The sequence below is a fragment of the Arvicanthis niloticus genome, chromosome 4, assembly GCF_011762505.2.
Source record: "Arvicanthis niloticus isolate mArvNil1 chromosome 4, mArvNil1.pat.X, whole genome shotgun sequence".
NCBI lineage: Eukaryota > Metazoa > Chordata > Mammalia > Rodentia > Muridae > Arvicanthis > Arvicanthis niloticus.
Genome location: NC_047661.1, coordinates 133,870,544 through 133,893,091, shown reverse-complemented (window position 1 = coordinate 133,893,091; position 22,548 = coordinate 133,870,544). Strand labels below are relative to the sequence as shown.

Here is a 22,548-nt window from a genome sequence, read left to right as displayed (position 1 = left end):
ACGGAACTGGTGCGGGAGCACCCAGCGCACAGGCCTGGAGCCGCGGTGCTGGCGGGTTCCCGGCGCTGCAGAACGCCGCGCCGCCAGCAGGAGCGCCGGGCTGGTGGGAGAACGCCCGGGGGAGCCCGCGCTGCCCCGTGCGAGCCTCATGACACCTGCTTTGTGTACTCCAGGCAACTGAGGGACCTAGAGAGCTCAGCTGGCTGTCTAAAAGCTGCGGGTGGTAACGGAACCAGAGAAAGCTAGAACATCTCATTTCTCCGCGGGACTGAGATCTTGCAGGCAGTCCAAGTAGAGGTCACGAGGGGCAAGCAAGGTAGTCCAAGAATGGTTGAGGTCTGAGAAGGTGGTCATTCTCTCTGAACCCTGGAAAATCTCCTTGACATTTTTCACACTTTGAAGCAGCTGCAGCTGGTGTCGTCGGAAAAGGGGGTGGGAGGAAAGAGAGGGGGCGGGGAGAGTGGGGAGTCACAGGCGCGAGCCAGGAGCAGCGCCTCGTCTGCCAATCCTGGCACCTGTGCGCCAAGCCGCGGCACCGCGGAGGACCCCGCTCCTGGCCAACCCCGGGCTCCGAGCCACGGCCACCCAGCCTCTGGGCCAGCGCGATCTGCAGCCGCCCACCCAGGACCCCCACCGCTACCCGCAACTGCGGGAGCGCAGGAACCCAGCTAGTGCTTGCTGTGCCTCGGGCCACGGGGTTCCTCGCCCCTTCAGAGGCTTCGCGGCCGGCCCGGGCAGCAGCCGAGTTGGGTACACGATTCGCCCGCGCTGCCGTTCTCTTCTCCACCCAGGATTTATTGTCTGTGGAGCCTTCTGGGGGCGGGGAGGGAGCTGCGCCTCCGCCGCCGCCGCCGCCGCCGCCACTGCTGCTGTTACGGTCGCTAGCGCGGCGCTCTGGGCGGGTGGAGGCCGGGGACTGGCCGCAGTGGTGCTCCGGGCGGGCTCCCGGCTCCCCAGGGGCACCTCTCCATCCCTGCACCTGAAGGGCAGTGGCACCATGGTCTGACACCGCATCTGCCCGGAGTTCCCTTTGCCTTTGCTTCGGAGGACTCCCCTACTGGCTTCACTGCGGACCCCAGAGCACTTTAAGGAGTAACCCTCGGCAGCTGCAAGGCCTTCGCTCCCTGGACCCTCATGGGTAGTTTCTGCTTCCGGCGATGTAAGTAGGGTATTGGGGGACCTCTGCCCACCGTCGAGGAGTGGGGCTCTGGGAGGTTCAGGTGGCCCGCGTGTCTCAGCGTTGGGGCGGTTGCCGGTCTGTGGGAATCTGGCGCTAGCTGGACAAGTGTTTAGAAGCCCGGCACTTAGAATGGTCGAGGGACCCTAAAGGGTTACATATTGCGAAAAGGAAAGGTGAGGAGCAAGTGTGAGGCACTGGTGCTGGGACCGCAGGGTCCTGAGAGATATGGCTTTCTGCATTTTTTTTTTTTTTTTTTTTTTTTTTTTTTCCTGGGGTATCCAGTCTGCTTTCCCCGTGGTGTGTGAGGGATGGAGCAAGTGTGATCTCTACACACACACACACACACACACACACACACACACACACACACACACACTTGTGGCAGCACACACTTGTGCTTTATCTTGGAAGGTGTTAGTATTACTGTCTTGGTGTCTATAAAGGAATTATTGGGGTGTATGTCATTGAGGATGGAAAGAAAAGGGTGGGGTTTGGGGAGAAGAAGAGGATGGGGAAGCAGGAAAGACTAAAGGACAGAAAGAAGTGGGAAGGGATGGGGCGAATGCTTTCCTTGGAGTCAGGGAAGATGCCTGGCTCTCCACACCAGGCAACTCCTTTGTGTTCTGCGGGAGAAGCTTGGGAACCTCACTGCTCCTGGTCCAGTTTCAGGGTCCCTTGGCATCCTCCGGAGTCTTTAGGGATTCAAGACATGCCTTGGATTGTATTTGGGAAAGGAGCAAAGACCACCAACACTGGGGTAACTGTGACACCCTGCTTGCGGACAATTAGCTGGGCTACCAGAAATCACCAAATTTAGAGTCAAGATGGGGGCGGGATGGGGGTGGGGGCTGCACAGATTGTCGTTAAAAACAGTGACTTCATAACCGAGATGACTGCAAAATTGCTTCATTACACTACTTGGCCATCAGGGTTGGGGAGAAAAAAGATCCACCTCCGCCCCCTCTCTCTTTTGCTGGTTGCCCCTCCCCACCAAGGCACAAAGCAAGTGGCACCTCACCAGGCAGGGAAGGGGTTACTTTCACAACTCCTGGGAATCGGCCTCAGGAAGGAACCATCTGTGACTCCCACGTTCCTTTCCAAGTTCTCCATCAAAAGGAATCTCAGAAAGCAGGAGGGGGTGGGTGGGAATTGAGGCAGCGGGCCTCCACCTGCTCTTTGCTATTACTTTCCCAGTACACTTAAGCACATCGGAATTACCTGCAGTGGTAATTGGGTCAGCAGGAGAGCATGTGCACCCGAGTCTCTAGATGGGGCTCTGCTGATGGATGAGAAGCAATTTATGTTTGTGCATATTTTAACCTGACCAAAATTTCTAAGCACAATAGAGGTTTCATCGCGTGGGCGAGCAGAGTGCGTACCAGTGAAAGTGAACACGTGATCCCTCCAACGCAAGAGAAACTGTATTAGGAAGTAGCTTTTCTTTGTTTCAGGCTGAGCCTATGAGAAGCTCAGCATCCCAGTTGCTGAAGTTTCCTTTTATTTTTAATAAAGTTGACCAGAGGCGAAAGAAAACGAAAGGGAACACAGCCTGGTACGCCTCTTGGTTAGCAACATCTTACATTCTTTGTTACAACCTACCCTCCACCCAGATATCTGGTTCCAGATGGCTCCTAGTTTGAAATGATACATTCCCTCTGAGGGCATAGGAGAAAGCTCTTCAGACCCTGAGCACAAGCATGTGCACATGGGTGCTCTAGAACATTAAGAAGTTGCTGCCTTTCTGAAACAGGTACATTTGTCTCTGGGTCAAGCACTCCCAGTCAATGGGGTCTAGGGAACTACCCGGAGGTCTTGCTGGAAATGAATGGAGCAGTCTGTCAGGCTTCTTTCAAAGTACTCATCACACTAAAGAAGGGAGAGAAAGCAGGGTTAGGGGTGATTTTATTTCTCCTTAACTCTATGAGACTAAAGTTATTCAGGGGTGTACTTAACAATGTCTATATTTGAATCCTTCAGGCTTACAAAATGTCCTGAACTCTGATAATCTATTAATTTAGTGTAAGTAGAGCTGGTTTCCTACTTAACAGTTAAGGACAGTTACCTAACTTGGGGATCTCTTACTTCCAAGAGACCTTAAAAAGCTGATGTCTTTAAAATTTAATCTGGAAATGTCCTACCTGGACAATGCCCTTCCACCACACCAAGACATCATGGGAAAAAAAGGCACCCTTAATTTCCAGAATATACCATGAGCTGAGAGGTCTTTATGCACATTTTTTAATTTAACTTCTCAAAAAGATGTGTGCTCACCATGGCAACCCTTGCCTCCCACATCCAGGCTCCTGCACATATGCAGCTTCAGAATTAGAACAACTTCATAAGAAATGAACTTGGTCCAATTACAGAAACTATGTTTTATTCAGAATTTTAGCATGGCTTTAGGCAGGCATGAATATTTTCTTAATTAAAATAGCATTCCATTTTATTTTGTAAGCTTTTAATTTTTCTAATTTCTCCGTATAATACAGAACATAAACATGAACTGTTTAGTGTACTTTTTAATTTGCTTTGAATTTTTAGAAACTGTGAAGATATTGTTAATACATATCTTTATTGCATCTGAAGGGCATTCTGTATTACTGACAGAGTGCTAATCTGGGGTATTTCCAGTAGACAGTGCATGGTCATAATTGCAAAAAATAAAAAGGTCTTTATAAACAAAACCACCACATTTTTACAATAGCTGAAAAGTTGTAGGTTTTAGATTTTGATTTTAGTATCTCATTGATGCTGTGATTTTGTTTGTTCAATGCCTATAACCCTGGTGTAAGAATGGGTCACACATTCCATGACACTAGAACTTTATTTTACACCCAAACCAAGAGTACACAGGGAAAGAGTAACTGCTCATAAATTTCCTGATGGGTTGTTTCTGGGTTGTTGTTTGTTTGTTTTGTTTATTCCACAAAAATTATTTCATGTTTTAGAAAATTCTAAACTTTAAAAAACATGTGGTGGTCTTTAAACTCGAGAATTATAGTAGCCACACACACCAGCAATAAAAACATTATTTTGTTCTCTTCAGTAGCAACTTACTTTGCAGTGCATCCTCTGCACTCCTTCTTTGGGATGGGAGAGGTCTAATTGTTCATGAGTTTGCATCTTGACTTTCAGAACAATTAATTCTAATCTGTGACACAGAGGAGACATTCAGTCTATGTTTCTCTTTTCTGACTCTGAATGATATCCCCATGGAATGATGAAGTGGAGATGTTTCTAGGATCTTTCGAGAAACTTGATGTTTTCTCTGGGAATCTCTAAGGACCACATCAGTCTCCCACTGGGTATTTTACTGTTTCTATATCAAAACATGTAATTTAAACATGAAAACAATTTTAACAGTGTAAAGCTATTGTTTCTGGGGAAGTAACAAAGCAGAAAGTATGGCTTTTAAGAATCCTTGGATCAGGATTCACTAAGCCTACATTCACACCATCAAGCAAAATCCATACTTAATTTATATCAGGATTCCCTCTGTGTTGCCTATTATGTGGACTTTGTCAAATGCATAATAATATCTGTCAACCATCTACAAAAATATTTTATCACCTTAACAGACTTTTATATTATACATGCTCACCTACCCTCCTCTGAAACTTTAGAAATGCTGAAATTTTATACTCCTTAGTTTTGCCTTTTCCCATAATGTCATATAGCCAGATAGGCATGTGTTTGAGTCAGTGTCTATGATTTATCAATATTTGCATATGCCTTGAAACATCAAATTATAAATTTGCATAATACTCAAAATTAAAAGTTAGTGTACCATAAAGCAACAATGTATAGAAGGAAGTACAAATCAACAATCTTGCTCCATATTTTAAGGTTTTTATCGCTATGAAGAGATACCATGACTATAGAAACTAAAACATTTCATTGAGGCTGGCTTACTGTTCAGAGGTTTTGTTCATTATTGTCAGTGACAGGAATCACAGCAGTGTACAGGCAGACATGGTGTTAGAGAGGAAGCTGAGAATTCTACATCCAGAGTGACAGGCAGCAGGAAAAGAAAGGGACACCTGTCTGGCTTGAGAATTTGAAACCTCAAAGCCCACCCCTAGTGACATGCTTTCTCCCGAAAGGCCACACCTCCTAATCCCTGTCAAATAACTCCTCTTCCCTAAAATGACCAAGAATCCAAATATATGAACCTATGTGGGCCATTCATATTCAAACCACAGCACTCCCCCGTAATGTTCTAACTCTGTTCTGTGAGCAAAGTTTGAATTGCAAGAGAAGTGGAGTAAGAGCAAGCCTGGCCTTAGGAGCCTCCAGAGCAACTATACAATTACCAATAACGTGAAGACAAGCCTGTTAAAACTGTTGCTGAGCTAGAAACCATTTCCAACTAAACAGAGTTCCACAAGGAAAGCAGGATGTCAGGTTAGATGAACACTTGTTAAACTTTTGGGTGTAAGTCATTTTTTCTGAGGTAATGGGTGTCTGTATATATACACTTACATATAGTGGTGGGATAGCAAACATTAAAATAACACTACTGAAACAGTCCACTCTCTTCCTGTTCTGGAATTAGGTACCCATGCTGAGAAGTCAGTGAACAACACTTAATACCTGCCATTCCTCACAGAAAACAGAGATGGACTGTACTCATACTATTAGGCACCAGCCACTAACTCCCAGGATGAGTCAGGAGTAGAACTTCAAAATAGGAAGCTTCACTCCCACTATTCCAAATACTGGAAATGTGAGGCTCAAACAGCTTCAAAGGTGTGAACTGAAGCTTGTGGTGTAAAAACCCAGAACATTTTCAAAGTATATATATATATATATATATATATATATATATATATATATATGTGTGTGTGTGTGTGTGTGTGTGTGTGTACATATGTATGTATGTATGCATGCATGCATGTACGTACTTTAAAGTAAGTCTTAATTTTCTAGAGTTTCATATATGATTATACCCTACTTATATATTTCCGCCACTTCCTCTCCTCACTTCAATTCCTCTTCAGTTCCTCAGATTGAGGACCTCTTATTTTATACTTATTATTTTACATTTATACATATATTATACATATACATAAGCTACTTAAGGCATTTGGTGTTGTTTTATGTACACATATTTAGGGACACTGATAACATTTCACTGTGATTGCCTGAACAATACTTCATTTTCTTGATATATAAATAAAGATATTCTGATCCAGACTTTCAAAAACCAGCTACATATTTGGCAATAACATATATTACTTTTGTGACCACCTTAACATGAGTATAAGAAATACTCTTGTTTGTATTTTAAATAATTAACTCATGGAAGGAGCATTTTATCGTCTGTTAGAATCTGTTACACTAGAATGTATTAAGAAATTTTTAGTAAAGCATGCAGGGTCAATAGCTGTCATCTATTCTTAAACTATGATGGTAGATTTGATCAATAACCTTTTTGGAAGTGTCAGATAGGCTACTTACATTATTAATCAAAACAGAAAGTTTATCATTTGTCACTCAAAGTCACATGGAAAATTTATTAAGTAAATGCAACTCCAGGGGTTCCCATGTGCACTCTGTTTCATTGATTGTTCATTGCTTTAATAAACTTAAAATCTCCCCGTCAATTGTCATTTTTATACACATAAAACATGAAATTAATAGAAGTGACCAGGGATGACATACCAAAGCTTATATTAGCATCAACATAATCTATTTAAACACTTTAACCATATAGTCAATGTTTATATTGACTGGCTTTCAAAAGATATCTTTTCTCCAGTTGCCCTGATTATCTTTGTTTTACACCAAGTTCAGGTTAGTTAAAAATTCTCTTAAATTATGGGAGAGTTGTAGAATGCTGAAGGCCACACCTATAACAAATTATTATGCTAGAGACACACATGCTTGCACACATGTACATCTGTGTTCACATAAGGGCAGAATTATACTTTGTGGAATTTAAAGGGTAAAGTAGCAGAAAAAAATGTGTTTCTATGGAGAGAGAGAGAGAGAGAGAGAGAGAGAGAGAGAGAGAGAGAAGCTGATCTGAAAATGAAACTGTTCTACATTAATATTTCAGCATCAAATATTACTAAGAAGCAAAGAACGTGGCATTATAAACAACAGAAAATCAGAAATAGCATAGAAAAGTGGGGAGCCAACAGCCAGAAAAGAAAAGTTTGACTTAATTTGGTAAGAAAATGGAGGGTTTTATGCTATTATCATATTTGAAAGAGAAAAAAATTCCTTTGTGAGGTGGCAAAATATCTTATAGCTATGGGATAATAAAACGAAACCAGAGTGAAGCTGAGCCACTGTCTGCTATGAAGACATCAGTGTATTAAGATGGTGAGTAATGGACAGAGAGCTGAGCTTTGCCAGCTGAATACCTAGATATGCTGTGACACAGATGGTGTGACTAAAATAATTAAAATGTGTAGATAATTAGATTTCTTGAGTAGTAAATGCTCAGTGGTCTGTATTCATCATAATAGGCACCTCTCAGAGTCACCGAAGATGGAGAGGTACTTGGGACCACTTTCATCACATATGATGTGCCATTATTCAGTGTTACTCAGAGACAGTGTAGTTCATGAGATAAAATTTTTTCCTTCTCCATTTCAAGTGCAATTAATTTTGTAAGACAATCATAAAGGCTACGGTGGTTAAGTTATAAATACCTACTTAAATGTTGAATGAGTGTTAAACATTAAAGATCTCCTGGGATAATACTGAGTGCTGCAAATAGGTACAGGGCATGTATACACACACTGTGTGATGTTCTGTTCCTCAACACATGACAGAAGAATCCACTCTTTCATTGCTTCTTAAAACTTAAGGGCTGGCCAAAATTCCAAAAGTCTCATTATACAAGAAAGGAAGTTGAGTCCCAGAGAAATTTGCTTCTTTGTTCAGGATCAAAGAGCTGTAAGTGGGGGCAACTTCTTGGGACCAGCTCTTAGTGTCCAACCTTTTCCCACAAAACCACAACTATAGAAGTGTTGAAGCATTTTATACCATAGGGCTTGAGCAAGAACTTAATCCAATAGATACTGTCTACTGAGCCAAAAGGATAGCACCACACACTTATTTTTCATTTGGGTTTTGGACTAAAATTTTCACTAAGATTATATTTTGTTTAAGGTTTTTGAACAATTGCCTTATATTTTCTCTTTGATTTAACTATACAAAACACTATAATATCATAAATGTAATATTTATAAAGTATTCCATTTCTAAAAGATGCCTTTATTTAAGAAACATGGAATTAATTTTTACTAATATTTAAGTATTCTAAATGTAGTAGAGTCTATTTTAATGGAAACAAAAAATTTCTCTTAAGTCATTGGTTTGTTTTATAATTCCAGCAACCTGAATATTGGATGATGAGAGATGTGCAATTCAGTTTGCATAAGTAAATTATTTTCTTAATTTGTTTATTTCATTAAAGGCCAGTTGGTGAGTTTTCTTACCCAAAACAAAATTATTTAAAATATTGCAGCTTCATATAATATGTTACCTTAAGTAATGATTAGAAAATAATTCTAGTTTGGGAAGATAAATGCAATACAATCAGAGTTTGTGCAGCATGTCATTTTTGTGTTTTATCCACCCTTCTATGGTTTGCTTATTAGCTTTCTCAACTCCAACACCCTAAAGTTTTCTTCTAACTGGTGAAACTCAAAAGTTACAGTTTACATTATCATAGAAATAACAAATTTCCCCTTCTCAATGTGTTTGGTATCTGTTATATCTTATTTGATCTGTCACAAGACAAATTGTAAACAAATATCCCATGTGCTTTCTAGTGCTAAAGTGGTCACTGCACAATCTATAGTTTTACTGATAGGGAAAACAAGGGAAAGACCCTGTTATACCGCAAACAAAACATGCTGGCAGTTTAAAGCAGTTCTGAAACTTAGATGTAAGCCTCTTAAAATATGTATTTACCTTATGGATGGTGAAGCACAGAAATATTTGCAAAAGTAAGTGTTAAAGAAATTAAACCTGTAAATTCCATCTCACAACAATTTTCAGGCAGATTAAGGGGTTGCGAGGCAGCTATGTAGATAAAATGCTTGCTGTGCAAGTATGAGGACCTATTCAGATCCTCAAAATAAATGTGAAAAAGCTAAGTGTGGTGTAATAGACCTATAATCCCAGTGCTGGCAAGGAAGACAGAAAGGGAATCCATGGAGCTTGATCTTAAGCCAATCTAACCACATTGGTGAAATCCAGGTTAATTGAAAGACCTGTCTCAAACCAAAAAAAAAAAAAAAAAAAAAAAAGAGTGGAAAGCAATTCAGGAAAGTACCCAATGTTACCTCTTGTATCCACACAGGCACACAAACAAGTACATAAAAATGTAGTGCACACACACACACACACACACACAGAGAGAGAGAGAGAGAGAGAGAGAGAGATATTAAATTTTGCTTAAAATTATAGGAATACCAGAGTGACTAACTACTGCCTACCGAGTTGCATATCAACACAGACATCCCCCCCCACGCCCTTTCTGAACAGTTCTTACTCATTCTGGCCTTCAGTGGGCTTAGCAGTCTAAGGCTCGTGGGTGTGACAGAATGGAACATATTTCTGCATCTGAGAATGCGATCCCACACACCATACAACATGACACAGTCTGAATGTCCTATGTCTGTGCTGACAGGAAGACAAGATGCCAACCTCCACCAGCCCAGGCTTCCACTCACCCTCATAGTAACAACTGTTGTATCTTTCGGGTCTTGTTTATTTAGTGAGATGTTATATAAAGATGTAATGTTTTGCATGCTTTGTGGTGGCTTACTTGTTAGATTTCTCACACTTAGCATACCTAAAGTTTGCTTCCTGCAGCCAGAAAGCATTTCAGTTAAATTCATACACATCTGATAACAAGGTAGAATATGATCACCAGAGACTCTCTGATAAGAACATACATTTTTTTCTCCCTTTGTATGTGAAGATACTGCCCCAACTGACATTATTTTTAAGTTACAAATGAATATTATAAAGTAGATAAACTATCAAGTGTATTGCTTCACACCCCGAAATCCCAGTATTCAGAAGGGTGAAGTAGGAGGATTGAGAACCAGAGGACAAGATTTTTGACAAATGGGCTACCCAGTGAAACTAGGTTTCAAAAAATAAAAGAGGAAAAAGAGTATATCCCATTTTGAGATAGAGTCCCTACTCATCTATGAAATTCTACCATGTAGTAAGTGGTGCAGGTTCAAGCAAATACACATACACAGGGCTTCAGGGCTTTGTATTGTTATTATCATAAACATTTATGTAAGTAAATATGTACATTCCTTGTCTCATACCAAGACCACCATCTTCTGTAGCAGTTGCCACAGCATGTTCTTCATTTGTTCCCAAACACATGCTATAATGGAGATTGCTAACCATGCGCCTGTTGTATCTGCTGCTATAACTAAATTTGACTTGAGAATTTTATAAAGTAAGATTATTCAACACATAGAGTCTTGAGGCCCACAAGCCATGAGCTGCACCTAGTGAAACTCTTCTTGCTGTGGAAAATCCAGAATCTAGATGTCATGTGGTATATTACATGGAGTGAGGCTGAGTCCCAGAGACAGAGGCAACCTGATTTTTGTAATAGACCCACCCTCAAATACCACTTCAATCCATCCATCTATGAGTAGGCTCCAGCCTCATGTTATAATCAGACTGGGACTTTGAAAATTTTAGGCAAACACTCCATCATTAAACTATATCCCTACCCTCTACTCACCTCTTAAAGGTTCCTCCTGGCTCTGTCGCTTAAAAGCCAGCAAGCAATGACTTTCAATATGGGTGCTGAGAACATTTAAACCACAGTGGCCAGTATCTCTGCAGTTAGTCTTAGGTAAGCAAGTTGCACTCTTTATTCTACCTGAGACCAGAAAGCTCCATTGCTCAGATGTCTATCTCATCCTTGCCCGTGTCGAATTCCCACTATTTGCTGGACTGTGTTCTAAATCTTCTCTCTTTCCTGACAGGATTTCATGTGGGATTATGTGTGAAAAATAAAAATGCAGAAAAAGAAAGAAGTATGTGTTTTGATTCTGGAAATATAGATTAATGCTTTCTTATTTAAATTCCATCTACTAACTTTAGTATTATTGTTTAACAGTTTATAGAATGTCATACTCTCAATACAGAAGACAAACCATTTTATTGGGAGCTAAGAGTTACAGTCCCATGAGCTACCATTATAACAAACATAATGCCTGCTAGTGTTTCAACTGAGAACAAAGGCAACAGAAAGCCTTAGAATACTGCTTCACAGTTTCACACTCTCTCCTTCTGGAGAAGAGACCATGGAAATTTTTATCTTTGAAGCTAATAATTAGCACTGTCAATTTGTAAATTCTTTTTAGAGTAATTAGTTGAAAGAAAACCATATTGAATATACAGCAGTTTAATGAAGTGTACCATTCCCTGAGTGCTTTGTCTTCCTGTCTCTCTTTAAAAATTATACTTTTATGTTGTGTGATTTTAAGTGATCTTCATAGGAGCCTATTCATACCATTGTTGTTTAAATAATGGCTGTTGGTTTAGATATGTATCCCAAGTAAGCACATGCAGAGGAACTCTCTCACTTTGTCTACTTCTAGAAAACTAGCTCATGTCTCAATATAGAAAGACATGTCTTAAGGTGTGAATGAATGGCTGAGTAGAATAGTCCAGTTACATTTCTCTAGGCCTTCGTAACACTTACACTATGATTGAATAAGACTTCTGTTTCTGAAACCAGCATAGGACCATACTTTCCAGCCTCTCATTCCAGTTAAATGTGGTCTTGAAACATGCTTTAGCCAAAGTGACAGAAACATATTTTCCTAGAGAGGCGTTTATGGGTCAGTGGGCTGTGGGCTCTTGTGTGGCAATGGTAGGAAACAATGTTGTGATGGAGCCTGCATTTATTTAGACCCTGAACAGGTACACCAAGTCACATCTGTTCAGCAAGTACTCATTCATTTGTTTGACCAGGACAGATCATTGACTATGATGAGATTCAGGAGTTGTTTTCAGAAATTACTGCTAGGACTCCTTTTTTTCAGTCTAAGAGACAGACACAGATGAATTCTACTGAGGATGGATTTTTGATGTTCATCCAGTATATAGCATTATGGTTCTAGAAGTATTACATAATCATGCCTGTAATGTAACAAGGAATCCGGAACACAATTCACTTGAAAATATCATACATGTTTTAAATGTCTTTATTCTTAGTTTATAATTTTGTGTGTGTTTTCAAACACAGCAGAGGTAGAACTAAGTTACTTCTCTTAGACTATCAAATCAAAGTCAGAGACATCCTATTTCTTTTTATGTGTATTTTTAGGACAATTTGTATAATGAAAAACCCAGCTGATTATTGTTGTAGAAGTAGAAAGATTAAGGTAGAAATGTGCATTTTAGGTCCATTGATGAATTAAGTGAAGACAGTTAATGAAAAAAATTGCAGTCAAGAATTATTCTCTAACTTGAGAAATTAGGTATGTGATGGTATAAGTTACAGACTGTAGAATCTTGTAGGAGATAATATATTCAAATGCAACCAGAACACTGACATTAATAAGAAGGAAATTAAGTAACAGGCTAACATATAGAAGCAGCATAAATCAGAGCATCAATTAATACAAAGTAAATGCACCTATGTAAAATTACTAGAAATACATTGAACATTTTTATGGGAAAAATAAAGCTTTCTTTTAAGGAAAAAATGTGTTTTCACATAAATGAAAATTGGGTATGCAACAGAATGACTTATTTTATTTTGCTATCTTGGTTTCCTTTTAATTATTTTTTGGCATGAAAAGAAATCATGAATACATACCCGCTTCTTCTGAATACTAATTTCTTTCATCCGTTTTTATTTTGCTTTACAGTTTAGAAAGGATGCTTGAGTTCTGGTCTTTTGTATACTGATTTCCTGAGACAGGAAAAAATTTGGCTCGCATGTAAAGTTTTTAGACCCATTCATATTGCATTAGCCAAAGCAAGTCCCATAAGCAACCCAGCAAGACAAACAAGTAGTTGACTGAGATTCACATAGGTGTAAAAGTTCAGTGGTAGCAAGAGAGCCACAAGCTTTTTTCCAAATATGTATCTGTCTCTTGATGGGGTTCTTCTTTTATTAATTTATTATTATTATTTTGGCAAAAGACAGTTTGTATGTTTAACATACCTGCCTCTAGGTGTACTGCACCATAGGTCCCCACAGTACTGAAACACACTTGTATGGCCAACTGGAGCAAAAGAGTCAACATGATTAACAAGAGACCAGCACCACTGCAAAGAAACCTTTGCTTTACTGAGACAACTGATGCTGTTTAAGTGGAGATAAAAAAAATTAGTGGTGATTAGGAAGAGACCAGCATCACTGAGGTAAAATCTGGGAAGTGTTTCCTGAGAACACAGTGAAGTTGTGTTCCAGGGGCAGCCACATTTGTGCCTTCTATTGGTTATCAGACTTTGTAACGTGTAAGAGTCACCCAGATGGTACTGGATTTGAAGGCATGAAGGGGTCATGAAGAGTAGCTGAGGCTTGGCATTGTGAGAGGCCAGGAGAGGCCACTGTTGAAGGTGCAGGCCTCAGCAGGAGTTGAAACCCCAGGACTGAAGGGGTTATGCAAAGAAGTTGGGACTTGACACTAGGAAGAGAGCATATGAGGAGATGTTGGTGCAATTGCAGCGCAGTTGCAGCAAGGAATCCCAGCAGTTTTGGAGAAATTGTCTATTTTGAAGAGACTGGAATTGTATTGTGTTTGAATTTGTAAAGACTGTGGGACTTTTAAGTCATTTATGTTTTTAATATGAGATCTTGGGGATAAATAAGGAAGTGTTGTGGCTTAATAGTGATGTGTTTGTGTATGAAGTTGACAAGGGGTCAGTTGTCAACTAACTGGTTTTGTGTAAACTTTCCATAAAGCAAAGTCATCACAGAGGATGAAAGAAGCCTCAGTCAAGGAAACACCTTTATGAGATCCAGCTCATAAGGCATTTTCTCAATTAGTGATCAATGAGAAATGTCCCAGCATCCCGGGCTTGGTGATCCTGGATTCTCTAAGAAGGCAGGCTGAGCAGGCCAGAAAGAACAAACCAATAAGCAGCTTCCCTCCATGGCCTCTGCATCAGATCCTACCTCCAGGTTCCTGCCCTGTTTGAGTTCCTGTCCCGACTTCTTTTGGTGATGAACAACAAAGAAGAAGCATAAGCCGAATAAACCTTTTCCTCCCCAAAGGGCTTTTTGGTTGTGGTGTTTTGTTGCCCCACTATAAACCCTAACTAAGATGGTTATGAACAGATAGTTGTTTTATTTGGATTTAAATACATTGTCAAAATTTCTCAAGGTTTTCCCTTTGCTATCTTTTACTATTTCACTAAGTTGTAGAACAGTAGGAAAATATATCCAGCTTGAAAATATAGATGAACAATCATTTAGTTACAGGTGACAAAGAAATTCATGTCTTTTGAAGCACTGGAGGTTAGTTATGTAATACAATTTTACCTTCCATCCAAAATCTGAAGTTTGAGGTTCTTTCAGATTTTAAGAATGGGTGTACTTTATAAAATCTGGGGTGCTTATCAATTCATTAATCTCGCAATTCTGTTTAACTATTGTACATATTATGCCTTAAGTTTTGAATTCTATGGTTATTTTATGAATCTTATTTTCAAAAGCAAAAGTTTTTGTTTTGCTTATAGATGGAGTAAATAAGTTTGAAGATTTTTCTTAATGTTTATATAAATTCATTGGAAATTTCATATAATGTATAAGATCATTTCCAATTCCTACTGCTCTCCCTAATTCTTCTTAGAATTACCACACCTTCTCTCTCTCTCTCTCTCTCTCTCTCTCTCTCTCTCTCTCTCTCTCTCTCTCTCTCTCTCTCCATATATATATATATATATATATATATATATATATATATATATATCTCCCAACTTCATGTTCTTAAAAAAGTAAAGTAAACCATGAAATACAGTACTATCCATGTACTCTTGGCTGAGGTCCATCCACTAGACCAGGAGCCACATCATTAAGAAAACTGAACTGACTCTCCCACCTCTAAAGCCATCTACTACCTATAGCTCCTTAGCTAAGGGAAGGAGCTCATGTGTCCCTTCCCACTCCAAGATAGAATGTTGACTGATTTGATCTTAAGCAGGTCTCATACAGGCAAACACAGAAGCTCTGAGTTCATGTGTGAAGTGGTCCTGTCATGTCCAGAAGACACTGTTCTGTTCCACTTCTCCTTGATCCATAGGTTCCATAGTCTTTCTAACTTTGTCCTAGATGGTGCCCGAGAATCAAGGAGGAGATGTGATATACATGCCTCCTTTATGGTTAATCACTCTACTCTGCATTTTGATCAGGTGTGGATTTCTGGATTAACTACCCTCTACTATATAAAGAAACTTTGCTGATCAAGTCTGAGAGTACACTAATTTATAGATATAGAGACATACATTTACACAGTTTTATTTTTTCTTACTTAAAAAAAATTTACTTTCTACTTATTCACTTTACATCACATTCATTGCTCCCCTCAAGGTTACCCCCCCACCCTTCCCCCATCCTCCCTCCCCTCTAAGCAGGTGCCCCCCCCCTGGGTATTCCCCACCCTGATACTTCAAGTCTCTGTAGGGCTAGGTCCTTCCTCTTCCATTGGGGACAGACAAGGCAGCCTGTGTATGTTCTTTGGTTGGTGGTTCAGACCCTGAGATCCCAGGGTTCTAGGTTAATTGACTCTGTTGGTCTTCCTATAGAGTTTCTATCCCCTTAGAGGCTGCAATCCTTCTTCCTGTTCTTTCATAAAAGTACCCAAGCTCTGTCCACTGTTTTACTGTGGGTGTCTGCATCTATCTGAGTCAGCTGCTGGGTGGAGCCTCTTAGAGGACAGCCATGCTAGACACCTGTCTACAAGCATAACAGAGTATCAGTAGCAGTGTCAGGGATGGGTACTATCTATGGGATGAGTCTCAAGTTGGGCCAGTTATTGGTTGGCCATTCCCTCAGTCTCTGCTCCAAGCCAATCCCTGCATTTCTTGTAGACAGGATAACGTTTGGATGGAAAGTTTGATGAGTGGGTTGCTTTGTTGGGGTTCCTGCCTGTCCATAGGAGGCAGCCCCTTACCTTCCCCTCCCATACCTTCTTCCACCCAATTTTCTCCTCCATCTGCCTTTCAGGACCTTTCCATTCCTCCTTCCAAGTGAGACTCAAGAATCCTTACTTATGTCCTCATTCCTTTCCAGTCTCCTGAGGTCTGTGGATTATAGTATGAACAGCCTGTATTTTGCGGCTAATATCCACTTATAAGTGAATACATACTATGCATGGGTTATCTCACTCTGGATGGTATTCTCAAGATCTATCCATTTGCCTGAAAAATTCATGATGTTTTTGCTTTTTATAGCTGAATAGTCTTTCCTTGTGTAGATGTATCACATTTTCTTTATCCATTCTTCAGTTGAGGGACATCTAGGTTGTTTCCAGTTTCTTACTCTATGAATAAAGCTGCTACCATCATAGTTGAGCAAGTGTCTTTGTGGGATGGTGGAGTATCTTTTGGGTATATGCCCAGGAGTATTATAGTTTGGTCTTGAGGTAGAACTATTCCCAATTTTCTGAGAAACCGCTAAATTGATTTCCAAAGTAGTTGTATAATTTTGCACTCTCACCAGCAATGGAGAGGTGTTCCCCTTGCTCCACATCCTATATTTATTTAGCAGAATAAAAATATTGGTTTGCCCCTGGGCCTTACAAGTTTCTAACCATGGATCCTTGGCCAGACTTACAGTACCAGGCATGGGTTTCACCCTGTGGAACAGACTTTAAATTCAATCAGAAATCAGCTAGTTGCCCCCAAAACATTTTTTGTCACTATTCCAGTAATCGGCATATCTTGCCATGCTGGTCATTATTGAAGTTAACGGTGTTCACAAACTAGAAATAGATCTACCATATGACCCTGCTATACTATTCCTGAACTTATGCCCAAAAGACTCCTTTACCTAAACACTTACTCATCCATGTTTATAGTTGCTCTATTCATAATAGTCAGGACATGAAAACAATCTAGACATTCATCAGCCAAGAATGGATGATAAAACTATGGTACTTATATAGAATAAATTTTATTATGCTGTAAAGAATAATGAAATCTGCAGGTAGATTGGTGATTCTTAAAAACATTATACTGTAACCCAAACCCAGAAAAACAAATATCATATATGATTCACATGTGCATTTTAGCTTTGAATCTGCAGATCTGTGTGCTTAATTTGACTCTTTATAGAACCCACAAAAGTAGAAAGAGGCTTGGCTGGGAGGGAGAAAAAATGTTTCAAAGGAGAAGGGATAACAGAACACAGGCAGCATAAGGGGGAAGGAGAAATTCTATAGAATTAAATTCTTTAGACTATGTTTTATTTCTATTTCCAAAGCAGATGTTGTTTATTTACTGGTTGTTTAAAATAATCTCTGGAACAGTGTTTCTCTGGTTTTTTTTAAAAAATGATTTGTAGTCCTGTTGTCAAATGAAATTTTATAGAGACCCCCAAAGATAGGTAAGAAGGCTGTGTTTGAAATGGCCGTTTTGTGTTCAAGAGTTGTCAAGCTACAATATGATTATTTTATAGTTTCTAATTTTTGTATTTTAACAAAGATAACTCCTCCAATTAGGGAAACTAAATAAAAATATATAGGTGCTGTTTGTTTTATCATGACAGATACCAATGCATGCATTTAAGGCTGAGCAAAGTGACTTGAATTGTCTTGTAAGTACAAATGTTTACATTTACTGTTTCTCATTGTTTGGTTAATTTATTTCATGTTCTCTACAAAGAGGCTTTAAAAGAGGTTCACTTTTTCGCTGGTATTATGAACATGCACACAAACAAGTGTTTGGGCTTCCTTTTTTGCTGCTCCTTAATATTCTGTGTTCTGCTACATTAGGGAAAGGTAGAACATATGGAACATCAAGACATATTGTTGAGGCCCACATTCTGCCTCAACACTTTGCCTCAACACTTTTGGGGCTAAGTGCTCTGGTCAAGAGAGAGTGTGGCTCTTGGGGCAAGAGACACGAAGAATGGAGACAAGACAGGGTGTGATTCAGTCTCTTCTATTTTCTCAAGTCTCTTCTATTGAAGGGAATTCTGAGGTATTTATATACACAAGCAGGAGAACACAGGTGAAAACATTTTACCATGTGCACCATACAGCTGAGGTCACTGAACAGCAAAACAAGCTATGTGGGATAAACAATATATTTATCAGAGTGTGCTTCAGCTGTTATAGGCTTTTGACAACCAAGTCTTTCATCAGGGTATATGGTTCCAGATGGCTGCAAAGTTGATCTAGCCTCTTTCTACTAAAGTCGGCTCCCAACAGGTCCCCCTTTTTAAATTTTTTTCAAAAGGGAAGGCTGGGAAAACTTACGGAAACCGTGCCTGTCCTAGGTTGGAACAAAGGACCCCAGCCTCACTTAAGATGGTGAGACTCCCTTATTTTAGGGGCAAGGGTCTCAATATGCTCTCTTACCCGTCATTGGCTATCCAGCTTAGTGCATAAGTTAGGAGTTAATCCTCGTCAATCTTGATGACAGAGGTTTCAGAGTCCCCTACTTCCAGCCTGTAATATTGGACCTGTATGGGTTTCATTTGTTATCTGTTGCCGTACCAAAGCCATCAGTTTGAACAGCATGAACCTGAAAGACAAGAGACTTAATATCTAAACCGTTGATATAAAAGCAACACTCTTTAAGGCAACACACAACTTCCCCCGTTGGAGAAGTGAAAGGTCTAAGCCTTGTACCCACAAATTTATACCAATGAAATCCTTGAATTTTGCATCAGCTTAGTAACAATTATACAGATAAAGACAGCCTAATATTAACCACCTCAGTCCCCAAGTCCAGGGAATTGGGGCACCGACTCTTCATTAACTTCTTCAAGCTGAACATGGGCGTTGACTTTTAGAAGAGGAATGAGGGGAAGGGTAAATTGATAAACATCTGAAGTCTGTCTTAACTGCATCCAGCTGGAAGTCCAGGGCATCAGTGAACATGCAGGTGATAAGATTCATTCACCAAGGCTGTGTATTCTGCAATATACAAATCTCAAAACAAGGTTTAGTATCAAGATAATTATTTTGATTCTCTGAAATCTAGTGTTCTGGAGGCCTACCTCTGTCATGTCTGATCCATAAAATTCTGGAAGACATAACTACTACCTTAATGACCTCATCAGAAAACACATAGAAAAACCTTTTCCAAATTAGCCTTTCCTTAAGCCAGTAACCAGAAAAGCCTTTACATTGAGTTTTTATCCAGAAAAATATTATACAACTCAGAATCACACCCATTTTGAAAGTTAAATCAATTAACATTATCATTCTGCTTAGCTCTGTCTAGAGCAGCCTTCTATTTATTCCTCGCATCTGTAAAGCCTTTTTCATCTGTTTTTACTCACTTATTTCTTGCTCCATTTTCGTTACTATAACCTTTATTTATCTGTTTGGCTCTCTTGACTCAGAACAACCTGCAATTTACTCCTTGCATCTTTAAAACTTTTCTCATCTGTTTCTGCTTATTTTTTTCTTTCCCTGTTTTTGTTACTATAACCTTTATCTATCTATTTGGCTCTCTTGACTCAGAGCAGCCTGCAATTTACTCCTTGCATCTTTAAAACCTTTTTCATCTGTTTTTATTTACTTATTTCTTGCCCCGTTTTTGTTACTATGCAATCACCTTTGTTTCACTTCCGAATTCAGCCAGCTCCGTCAGTCGACTGGTTCTCCAGCGCAGGGTGTCTTCCACTGTATCCCGCTTACTGGAGTTCAAACGTTGAGGCTCTGTCAGTCGGACTGGTTCTCCAGCGCAGGGTGTCTGCCACTGTATCCCGCTTACTGGAGTCCCTGTTCAGGCACCACTAATGTTGAGGCCCACATTCGGCCTCAATGCTTTGCCTCAACACTTTTGGGGCTAAGTGCTCTGGTCAAGAGAGAGTGTGGCTCTTGGGGCAAGAGACACGAAGAATGGAGACAAGACAGGGTGTGATTCAGTCTCTTCTATTTTCTCAAGTCTCTTCTATTGAAGGGAATTCTGAGGTATTTATATACACAAGCAGGAGAACACAGGTGAAAACATTTTACCATGTGCACCATACAGCTGAGGTCACTGAACAGCAAAACAAGCTATGTGGGATAAACAATATATTTATCAGAGTGTGCTTCAGCTGTTATAGGCTTTTGACAACCAAGTCTTTCATCAGGGTATATGGTTCCAGATGGCTGCAAAGTTGATCTAGCCTCTTTCTACTAAAGTCGGCTCCCAACAACATATCTATGATATGACTTATCTACTCAGCCCAGAAAGAAACCTGTAAAAGATCAAAGTAATTATTGCACCAAAGTCCGGGACGGAGTGTATGAGTTACACACAAGAACAAGGATAAGTCAAAACAATGCAGCACTAACATGCCCACCTCACCGTGGATGATGGTTCACAAAAGTTCAGCCATGGATTCTTCTGCACAACTTACATGCAGGCGGCTAGACAGGGCAAAGACTCTGCTCTTGACAGCTCATCTAATCAGTCTCTTCCCTTTGTATTTGTTTATTCATTTTGTTCTGGGGTCTCTGAGAACCTTGCAAGTTTCTACTTTCCCAGACCTGTCACATTTTTTGACCCTCCTTAGCCTCATGAGCCCCCTCTGTAGCACATCTTTGGTTTGTACCTGCCACCTCCTAGGATCTCCTGTTGAGATTGGCTAAATATTTTATAAAATTTTGCAGTAAGATGTTCAGCAAAAGAAGTTGTTCCTGAGGCAATGGTGTAAGGTTAGGTGAGTTCCTTCAGATTCCATGTCTCTTATTGACATAAAAATATATAAAATATATAAAATATATATTTTATTGAGATAAAAATATATAAAAGTGTTCCTTATGCATTAGAAGACAAAAGATTCTGTCATTCCATGTTATTTTGTCTATATTTCTGTCTTGCTATCTGTAATTCTGGCCTTTGAAACTTTCAAATACCTATCAAAATTGTAATTTTCTTCTGTCTGTGGTTCAGTGATGTGTATTTGACTGCAGTTAGATCAAAGATTGTTTCAGAGGTTTTCTGTAATTATTTTCTAACTGTGTGACATTAGGAAGGTGAACAGTTTAAACAAAGCACATCACAATGTATTTATTTGAAGAGAGTACAATACTAACCATCTTGTGCTGATGCTTTAATGGTCCAGTAATTTAGCTAAAATACAGCCTAGGACAGTATTGCCTCTATAATACCTTGGTTGTGCCTTTGTGACCATCTTGTCCCCCCTCACCAAAACAACTTATTCATTTGATATTCATTTGGGGATTAAGATTTGTTTTGTTTCTGTCAAAGTCCAGTACAGCTGTTGTCTGAATGATTTTCTCACTTTACCTCTTACCTGACCAAACATTGGTGTGCATGGAAAGGCCTGTTTCCTACAGTATGAGGCCTCTCCATATTCTGCTCAGGACACATGGCAAATTCTCATTTTCCTCTCTACATGAACAGAGTGGTCACAGAGTGGAAAGCTTTCTCATCCTCTTCTAATTGTCATTGTATGTCTAGCAGGATACCATACACAATATCCCATACATGTTTACATAGATGTTCCACTAACCTACAACCAACCTTTCTGATCTTTGTTAATGTTTTGTCTCAAACATTTATAAAGTTACTTTTTTATTTTACTTACAAATTGAATAAGAAAAAATAAAATGACAGCAATTCAGTGAATAATTATGTATATATATATAGTATATTAATGATATATACATATATTCCATTATATTCCTATAATTCTGATATAATCCTCACCAGCTCTGTGAGTTAATATGATGGTCAGGAAAAGAATAAAAACACAATTATCATTTAATACCACTAAAATTTTATATATCATTATATAATCACTTTGACTATTTAATTTTTTGTGCCAACCCACAGGAAAATAAGTATCAACTGCAGTTTATAGATTTAAAAATGAACATTTATAGAAAAGCTAGAAAATGATGTAAATGTTTAGAATGCCAAGAATATTCTATGTCACAAAGTATTCTAATTATTTTTATTTTTCAGATAATACCTGAAATATTTGCTATTTCTATAGATCAGGCTATGTCTCAGTAGTCTAATCCAGCCTGAACCCTACTGATGAGCAAGACTATTTTATGGTACAGCCAATCATTCTCTCCATTTTAGTTTAGGTCACAGGAAGGAATTCATGCCTGGTAATGTAAACACAGTCAAAACCTATTGCTAAGAAAGTCATACACCTTGTTGATGGTGTTTTTTGTTTGTTTGTTTGTTTTTGGTTTTTTTTTGTTGTT

The 22,548-nt window shown here is 39.4% G+C and overlaps 1 protein-coding gene across 4 annotated transcripts in view; it reads left to right on the top strand.

Annotated features, from left to right (window-relative positions):
• The first annotated feature begins 600 nt into the window (after positions 1–600).
• Lrrc7 (leucine rich repeat containing 7) overlaps positions 601–22,548 on the top strand; it is a 435,124-nt gene continuing 413,176 nt past the window's right edge. Inside the window, exon 1 of one of the 4 annotated variants that reach the window (XM_076933445.1) lies at positions 601–1,159. In XM_076933445.1, the coding sequence (XP_076789560.1) occupies positions 1,158–1,159 (2 nt within the window). In that variant the 5' untranslated portion in view covers positions 601–1,157. The remainder of the gene's footprint in view (positions 1,160–22,548) is intronic. The other 3 variants (XM_076933443.1, XM_076933446.1, XM_034500232.2) reach the window with 3 other exon arrangements.